General features: G+C 61.6%; 1 protein-coding gene across 1 annotated transcript; it reads left to right on the top strand.

The window, feature by feature from the left end:
- Positions 1–3,526: 3,526 nt before the first annotated feature.
- Positions 3,527–8,536, top strand: EMILIN3 (elastin microfibril interfacer 3). Its single transcript, XM_065893571.1, has 4 exons — positions 3,527–3,693; positions 4,960–5,082; positions 6,264–6,487; positions 6,750–8,536. The coding sequence occupies exons 1-4, from the start codon at positions 3,527–3,529 to the stop codon at positions 8,534–8,536; spliced, it is 2,301 nt and encodes a 766-aa protein (XP_065749643.1).

The raw sequence follows: 8,536 nt of genomic DNA, 5'->3' as shown, positions 1-8,536 counted from the left end.
TCAGTGCTATTTCTGTCTCTTTCAGGGGAGCTACATTCCAGAAAATTTTGTGAGGCTCTCAGTGATCTTATGTGGTGGGGCCTCAATGAAAAAGGAGAGCACATCCTGAGGCAGGTGGATGGAGCCCAGAGAGGGGAGAGGAACCGCCTCGGATTCTGAGAAGTGCATGGAGGCAGGCAATGGGATGCCAGGCTCCACAGGAGCTATGTGTGAACTCACCATCTGTCTCACTGCAGCTTCCTGGGATCCAGTCTCTCGTCTTCTCTGCCCTTAGGACACAGTTCTTCCTTCTGCCCCAGGGAGGCTGTGGAAGAAGGAAGGAAGCTCCAGAGTCTGGCAGAGGTGCCCACTTACGCTCGCCCCCCTGAACCCTCAATGCAAGACTACACTCATTCCTGTCCAGGTTTATCTTGTCATCCTGATGGCATCCTCCATTTTTTTCCTGAAGAGAGAGGTGGCACATCTGTCACCAGTGGCTAATGAAAGTTGGGAAAATCTGCTTCTGCACGTGTCTGGAAGTGGACTGGGGTAGACAGGATGTGTCTGGATATGGCTGTGCACGTCCCTGGGAACAGAAAGCCTGATCCTGTGTGTGGCCCCTCAGCCCACCTCCATCCAGGTGTGGAAACTCCAGCCCGAGCGGGGGGAGGACACGACCATCTGTCTTCCTCCCTTGCCTCTGGCCTCCCTAGGCTTCCTGTCTGGCAGATGCAAAGTAGCCTCATCATCTGCGGGGGGAGGAGGGGGGGAACCTCAGCCGCTGGCTGGATACAGCCAAGAACCCAAGCATCTCCTCCACCCATGTCCTCCTCCCCTACCAGGATGTGGCCCCAGTGCTGGCTCCCGAAACTGTTCCAATTAGAGAGGGAGCATGGTGTTTGATGTCAACCACCTGGGGAAGGGGGAAGAGGGGGTCCATCTGTCCTTTCGGCCCTTTGTTATGTGGGCTTTTCCAAGTTCAGACAAGGCCCAGCCTCCTCCCTCTGAGTTGTGGGTCCCACATCTGGGTTGAGGAAGGGAGTGAGAGGAAGGGGTGGGACCCCTTGGAAAAGGATCAGAGCTCTGGGGCAGGGAGGTGGGGAGTTTTTTCCAGAGCCGGATGGGCAGTGCTGCCAGGCGGTCAGAACCCAGCCTAGGGGGAAGAGCCGGGCTCCGCTCATCTTCCACTCAGATGTCTCTCACTTTCTGAGAAGTAGAAATTCAGTGGCTCCAAGATCAAGATCATGTTATGCATCCTGTGTATCTTGCCCAGTGAGATGGACGTCTTTGTTAAAGTCTGGAGCACATTGGGTGGTGGATTTGTGGTGGAGGATGAAGACTGTCTTAGGCATCATTTGCTGGGATCAGAAACCCACTGGAGCTCAAGTGAAGTGGGTTATTGGAGGCAGACAGAGGAAGCCAGTCACCAAATGGCAACTCACCGTACTTCTCCCTGAGTACATAGCCCCTCCACTCTGCCCCATTCTCCTCCTGCAAGCTCTCTTCCTCAGCTTCCCCATAACTCCCACGGAGCTATGGCTACAGGGTGCCCTGGCCTGTCCTCTCACTACCCTTCAGGGACCCTGTAGCGGGTTGAATGGCGTTCCCGCAAAATTCATGTCCACCTAGAACCTTAGAATAGGACCTTATTTGGAAATAGGGTCTCTGAAGATGTAATTACTTAAGATGAGGTCAGACTGGATTAGACTGGGACCTAAATTCAATGACAGGTGACCTCGTAGGAGGAGAGGACCCAGAGACACAGAGACGAGGGCCTTGTGAAGAAGGCCATGCAGAGACAAGAGAGAAGGCCACGTAAAGACAGAAACAGATATTGGGAGATGCAGCTACAAGCCAAAGAGTGCCAAGGATGCCAGAAACCACCAGAAGCTACAAGAGACCAGGAAGGAATCTTCCCTGTGGCCCTGCTGACACCTTGATTTCAGACTTCTAGCCTCTAGGATTGTGGAAGAATAAATTTCTGTTGTTTGAAGCCACTATATTTGTAGTAATTTGTTACAGCAGCCCTAGGAAACAAATAGAGTCTCCACCTGGAAGCCGGATCGCCCTCAGCCTCTGCGTTTCAATTTCAAAACCCAGGAGAGAGAACAATTGGCCTGCTTGGCTCAGGTGTGCGCCGGCCTCACCCCTGCTCCAAGACCCGCAAGCCAGCATGGCTGGGAGAGGGCAGGGGTGCAGATGTGGGCTTCACACCGGCCCTAGTCCAGCACCCCTGATAGCATCGCTTTCCCCAAAGGGTGTGAATTCACATCTCAAAGTCCGGTTGGAGAGAGGCCTCTCCAGGTGTGCCTCAGAGATCTGTGCTTTCTGCACACCTGTCTTGGGGAAAGACCCAGGTGGCTGTGATCATCTGTGTGGATAAGATCAAGCCAGGAAGAAGCGGCAGTCTGTTGGAGGACAGAAGCAGGATTCGAAAGGCTTTTTGCAGCTTAGAAAGCCAACAAGATGACATTGAATGAGGGTGGCTGTAAAGGTCAACTCTTGGGTTCCAAGAGTCAGTTTCACAAGGGAAATATGGAGGAAGCCTGACTTAACAGCAACTCCTTGTGAGAAAGACCTAAAGGTTTTCTTTGACCAGACGCTGAAAATGGGCCAGTGCTGCAGTCCAGCCTGCTAAGAGCTTTAGTTGCACAAGGAGAAGCAGAGCACCTTTGGCGGGGCTGGAGGGGTGACAGGCGTTCAGGACTCCGTGCAGCCAGAGACCTGAGAGAGACAGAGATAAGATGCACTCCACCAGGAAACCAGAAGGACAGCCTGGCCACCAGACGGATTGTGGAGGGTTCTCGAGCACAGAGGGGTTAAGTTGTCCGGGGAGGGGTAGGCAGAGTTATCAGATGTCCTGGTCACCCTGGGACAGTGACGCTGCGGGGAGGCAGAGCTAGCCAACAGGGATGATCTGGGGCCTATTCCAAGGAAGTGGCTGCGAAGGTGTTGCTGGCCCGTCCCCAAACACGGTCATCTCAGCTTCAGAGCCCTGGACCGCGGTTCCCGGGAGCACACGGGTTTTTAAGAGCAGTGTGTCCAGTGGGTGGGCGTTCTTAGACGGCCCCGCGTCCAGGCCGGCCCCAGGGTTCTGGCTCTGCTTCTCGCCCGGGTGCACGCGGGAGACAGTGGCGGATGGGTGATGGGTGTGTTTGGGGGGCCTCCCGGGGTGCGACAGCCTGCGCCCCTGCCACTTCGGGGTTGCTCTCTTCTTAACCTCTCGCTCGCGGGCGGCCCCTCGGGCGTCAGCTCCGAGCTGGGGCGGGGGGCCGGCGGCGGAGAGGGGGCCGGCGGAGGAGAGCGACGCGGCCCCAAGTTTATGCTAATCAGCGCAGAGCCCGCCTCCCGCCTCCCCTCGGCGGCCCCAGGCGCGAGCAGCGCCGGCCACTCGGCGGGACGCAGCCGCCGCGAAGCGCCAGGCGGCCGGGCCAGCGAGCTCCGGGGGCCGCGACCGGCGGCGGGACCCGGGCGGGCGAGCGGAGGGGCGGCGGGCGCACACCCGGCGGGCACCCGCGCGGGGCCAGGTGGAGACCCGGGGGCCGCGATGGGTCGCCGCCGCCTGCCGGTCTGGCTGTGCGCCGTCGCGGCGCTTCTCTCGGGGGCGCAGGCCAAGGGCACCCCGCTCCTCGCGCGGCCCGCGCCGCCCGGTGCCTCCCGCTACAGCCTCTACACGACGGGATGGCGCCCGCGGCTGCGCCCGGGGCCGCACAAGTAAGAGCGGGCCGCTCCGCGGGCGGGAAGCGGGAGGGATGGGCCCGGGCGAGGCTCCCACCTGCCCCGGGCGCGCGCGGGGGCCCCGGGCACACCAGGACGAGCCCCCGCCCGGGCGGGCGCCCCACGCTCCGGGGGCCTGCGAGGCTGGCGAGGGAAAAGAAGCCGAGGGGGCCTGGCGCGGCGGCTGGGGTACTGGCAGTGCCCGCGGAAACCTTTCCAGCGAAGTAACATTTTCCAGCTGCTCTGTGTGCAGACTCCGGGCGCAGTGGACCAGGTGGAGGGAGAGGAGGGAGGGCGGGCGGTCCGCGACGCGGAGCACGCGGGGCCACCCCCATCCCGTGCCAGGGCCTCTCATCTCTCCCCTGCCCCGCCAGGTAGGAGATGGAGGCCGTGCATCCGGCGGCTCGACCCCTCCCGTGCTCAGCCTGGACCCCTGCGACCCTTTGGGAGGCCCAACGTGGCTGGGCGGCAGAGCTGGTGGGGGCTCCTGGGTCCTGGGCCCGTGTTGTGGCTCCAGAGCCCAATAGCAGTCCACAGGTGGTCAGCTTATGCCAGGCAGCAGCCTCCCTAGCCCTTGTGTCCTCCCCTGCCTCAGCTTCTGGTCTTTAGTAGCTTCAGGTGAGTTAGGGCCTCTGCCTGGGGTGCTAGCTGAATGTGAGCTCTAGCTGAGTTTGAGAGGTATTATAGGAGGAGTGTACCCAGCCCATGGCTGACACTTAGTAGGCCTGGGCACATCAGAGCAGGCTTCCTGGAGGAGGTGGTATAAAAAGTGATCTGAGAGGGAGGAACCAGAAGCAAAGGCAGGAGTGGGAAAATTACAGGGTGGGAGTCAGTCGGGAGGAAAGATGAGAAGTGTGGTCTCAAAGGCAGTATGTTGGGATCTCAGAAGCTTCAATGCCGAGATGAGGAGTTGAGAGCCAGTGAAGGAGTTGGAGGAGGGTGGGGAGTGTGGCAAGGCTCTTGAGGGGGATCCAGGGTGGGCCTCTTCCCCAGGCAGGGAGGCAGCTGCACTGGGCGCCCGGTTCAGTACAGCACTTACTTAGCCCAGTGACCAGCCCACTGGCGTGGCTGGGATTGGAGAGACCAGCAATGGGGCAGGACCCCAGGCCAAGGGCCCTGGATCCCAGGAACAAGAATAAGGGGCAGAGGAGAGATGGGAGTCTGGTCTCCTTCCTAGGCCCACAGCTGGGGGAGGGGAAGAGTAGAAGCCTCAGTGGGCCTGGCACAGGCCAGATATTCCAAGGATGCCATTTCCCCCTGCAGGGCCCTCTGTGCCTACATTGTACACAGGAATGTGACCTGTGTCCTACAGGAGGGAGCGGATAACTACATAAAGGCTGAATACCGGCAGTGTGGATGGGGGCCCAAGTGCCCCGGGACAGTCACGTGAGTGCACCCCCATCCCACTGACTCAGGATCCATGGGCATAAGCCCCAGGCCTGCCTTCAGCTGAGGGTAGCAGCCAGCTCCACAAGAGTTATAACTCCTTGGACTCCAAAGAGCCTACCCCTGCCCCAACACAGGCCATTTGGAGGGGGCCGGCGGGGGGCCAGGTCAGGCTTGGTTGGAGCCCCCAAGGGGACCCAGGGGAGGGCTCCCAGGGGAGAAGCAGTGCAAGGCAAGGAAGAAGCAGCAGAGGCACGGGGCGGGGGGGGGGGGGCGGGGGGGGGAGGGCTGGGGACAGGGGAGAGCAGAGGATCAACACCAGCAATGGTTGATCCCTGGGTAGACCCAGGGAGGGTTGTGGTGACCGTGGAGAAGGCAGGCCAAGGGTGAGAGGAGGGAAGCCAGACTTCTGGGGCTTCAGCCAGACAGGTGGGCTGTGAGGATGTGTTGCATGCAGGTGTGATGTACTTGGAGATGTTCAAACATGTGTCTGAAAACAGACCTGTTTATTCCCATGTGTCAGTGGGTAAACAGGTACACGGCTGAACAGGGGAGAGTACACATGGTGAGCTCTGCCCTGCACCCCTGGGCCTTCCCCGCTGTGCTCAAAATCAGAGGTGCCATTCCGCCAGCTTCCAGGACCAGAGCTGAATTCCCAGAGTAGGCCAGGAAGGAGGGGAAAGAACTAAGTGGCCCCCAGGTAGGGAGTGGCCCCCAGGCAGTGTGAAGGGCTGCCTGCCCCAGCTCCAGTGCTGTACCCCTCATCCACCCAGAGGGAGGGGCTGGGGTTTTGTCAAAAGTTTTCAAGGTACCCCCAAAGCCAGAGTGGAATTTCTGATGGCAGTATGAGCCACAGGGCGTCCAAGTGGTCTTGGGAGTCTTGAGGCTAAATTCCCACTAGCCTTTCCCCAAGCAAACAAGATGGGGTAGGGCTTCTACCTGCCCCCTCCCCTAACGCATCTCTGAGCCTCTGCAAGGCCTGCTTCCACCCCACCGCCTGTCGCCTTAAGCACAGAAGAAGGAAAAATGCTGGTGGTGTAGTGAAGCTGGGAGACATCTAGACCTTCTGCCAGTGTCTGGAGTGGCCCTGGACCCCAGCCAGGGGGCAAGGTCACTCGCCAGGAGGCAGGAGCCTCAGCCCACAGGTACAGAGCCCTGCCCTCTGCCCGCCCCTGGCCCAGGTACCGCACAGTGCTCAGACCCAAATACAAGGTGGGCTACAAGACAGTGACTGACCTCGCCTGGCGCTGCTGCCCTGGCCTCGCTGGAGAAGGCTGCCCCGAGCATCTCACGGACCACGCGGCCACCCCACCTCAGCCAGAGCCTGAGCCCCAGGTTCCCTCGGGGCAGGTGGGCCCAGGCCCCAGGCCCCTTCCTTCTAGCAGAGCAGCCTCCAGCCCCCACGGTGAGTCTGCCCATGGAGACCCTCGCCAAGGTGATCGGTTTCTGGGGACTGACACAAGCTGGCTGAGCCCGATCAGGGCTGGGGAGGGTGCATCTCGTGTTGGACGTGAGGGTGAGCCCCTAGAGCCCCCTCCCACAGCTGGGGGGACCATACCCAGCAAGGTTGGCTCAGACCAGAAAACCTCTTGGGTGGCCCGGCAACAGGACAAGCTGAGAGAGCCAGGCCAGTGATGACCCTGGGGTTCTCTCCTCCTCTTTCCCAGGAAGGAAAGGCCCAGGGCTGTTTGGTGAACGGCTGGAACGCCTGGAGGGTGATGTCCAGCGCCTGGCACAAGCATATGGTACCCTCAGTGGCCTGGTGGCCAGCCACGAAGACCCCAACAGGGTGACTGGTGGCCCCAACGCTCCTGCTGCCCCTGTGGGCTTTGGGGTCATCCCCGAGGGGTTTGTGAACCCCAGAGACAGAGCTGGAGGACCACTCACTCCTCCTCTGGATGAGATCCTGAGCAAGGTGACAGAGGTGAGCAACACACTCCGGACCAAGGTGCAACTGCTGGACGAGGTGCATGGACTGGCCCTCGGCCACGAGGCTCACCTGCAGCGGCTGCGGGAGAGCCCCCCATCTCCGCTCACCTCCCTGGCGCTGCTGGACGAGTATGTGGACCGACGGCTGCACCGACTCTGGGGGAACCTGCTGGATGGCTTCGAGCAGAAGCTGCAGGGTGTCCAGAATGCGTGCGACCTACAGGTGCAGGAGGTGCGGCAGCAGTTCGAGGAGGGCCAGGCGGCCAGCCGGAGGCTGCACCAGAGCCTGGATGGCCGGGAGCTGGCCCTGCGCCGGGAGCTCTCACAGCTGGGTACCCGGCTGCAGGGCTTGGGCGTGGCTGGCAGGGGCAGCTGCTGTGGCCAGCTGGCCTTGATCAGTACCCGCGTGGACAGCCTCGAGAGGAAGCTGCAGGCAGTGACCGAGGCCCAAAGGGGCCACAGCCCCCCCGACGGGAATGACCTCACACGGCTCTCTGCTGCCATGCTCGAGGGGGGCGTGGATGGGCTGCTGGAGGGCTTGGAGACCGTCAACAGCACAGAGGGTGGAGCCAGGGGCTGCTGTCTGGGGATGCAGGAGGGGGGCTGGGGTGTGCGTGGCTTCCACACCACGCTGGAAGAGCGCGTGCAGAGGCTGGAGGAACGCCTGCTGACGCTGGCTGGGGAGCCGAGCCACGATAGCGCTCCTGCAGGCAGATCGGCTCGGCCCCTCGTGCAGACGGAGCTGGCAGTGCTGGAACAACGGCTGGTTTCACTGGAGGCCTCGTGTACCCCTAGGACCACCCTAGCCATCCTGGACAATCTCGTGGCCGAAGTGAAGGCCTGGCAGAGCCGGAGCGAGGCCCTCCTACGCCAGGTGGCCAGCCATGCGGCCCTGCTCCAGAAGCTCAATGGCACCGTGGCTGAGGTCCAGGGGCAGCTGGCAGAAGCAGCGGGCAGCTCCCTCCAAGGCGAGATCACCCTGCTCAAGGTCAATCTGAACTCTGTGAGCAAGTCGCTCACGGGCCTCAGTGACTCTGTCAGCCAGTATTCTGATGCCCTCTTGGCCGCCAACACATCCCTGGATGAGCGGGAACGCAAGGTGGAGGCTGAGGTCCACGCCATCCAGGAGCAGGTCAGCAGCCAAGGCTCGTGGCTTCGGGCCGGACACAGGCAGGTCCTGAGCCTGCGGGGGCAGCTGGAGCAACTCAAGGCCGGCGTGGCCAGTGTGGCTGGCAGGCTGAGCCGCTGCCAGGACACAGCCCAGGAACTGCAGCTTGCGGTGGGTCACTTTGACCAGAGGGTGGCGCAAGTGGAAGGTACCTGTGGGAGGCTGGGCCTGCTGGCTGCGGGCCTGGACAGCTTGGCGGCTGAGTCCCTTGGGCCCAGGGAGGGCCTGTGGGACCACGTGGACCAGCTGAACCGCACGCTGGCCCAGCACGCAAAGGACATTACCCGCCTCCGGGATGACCTGCTGGACTGCCGGGCCCAGCTGGCCGAGCAGGTCCGGGCAGGGCAGGCCGACTAG

This window comes from Phocoena phocoena, chromosome 15, assembly GCF_963924675.1.
Source record: "Phocoena phocoena chromosome 15, mPhoPho1.1, whole genome shotgun sequence".
Taxonomy (NCBI): domain Eukaryota; kingdom Metazoa; phylum Chordata; class Mammalia; order Artiodactyla; family Phocoenidae; genus Phocoena; species Phocoena phocoena.
The sequence above is the reverse complement of the archived record's forward strand: the minus strand, read 5'-3'. Positions and strand labels throughout refer to the sequence as shown.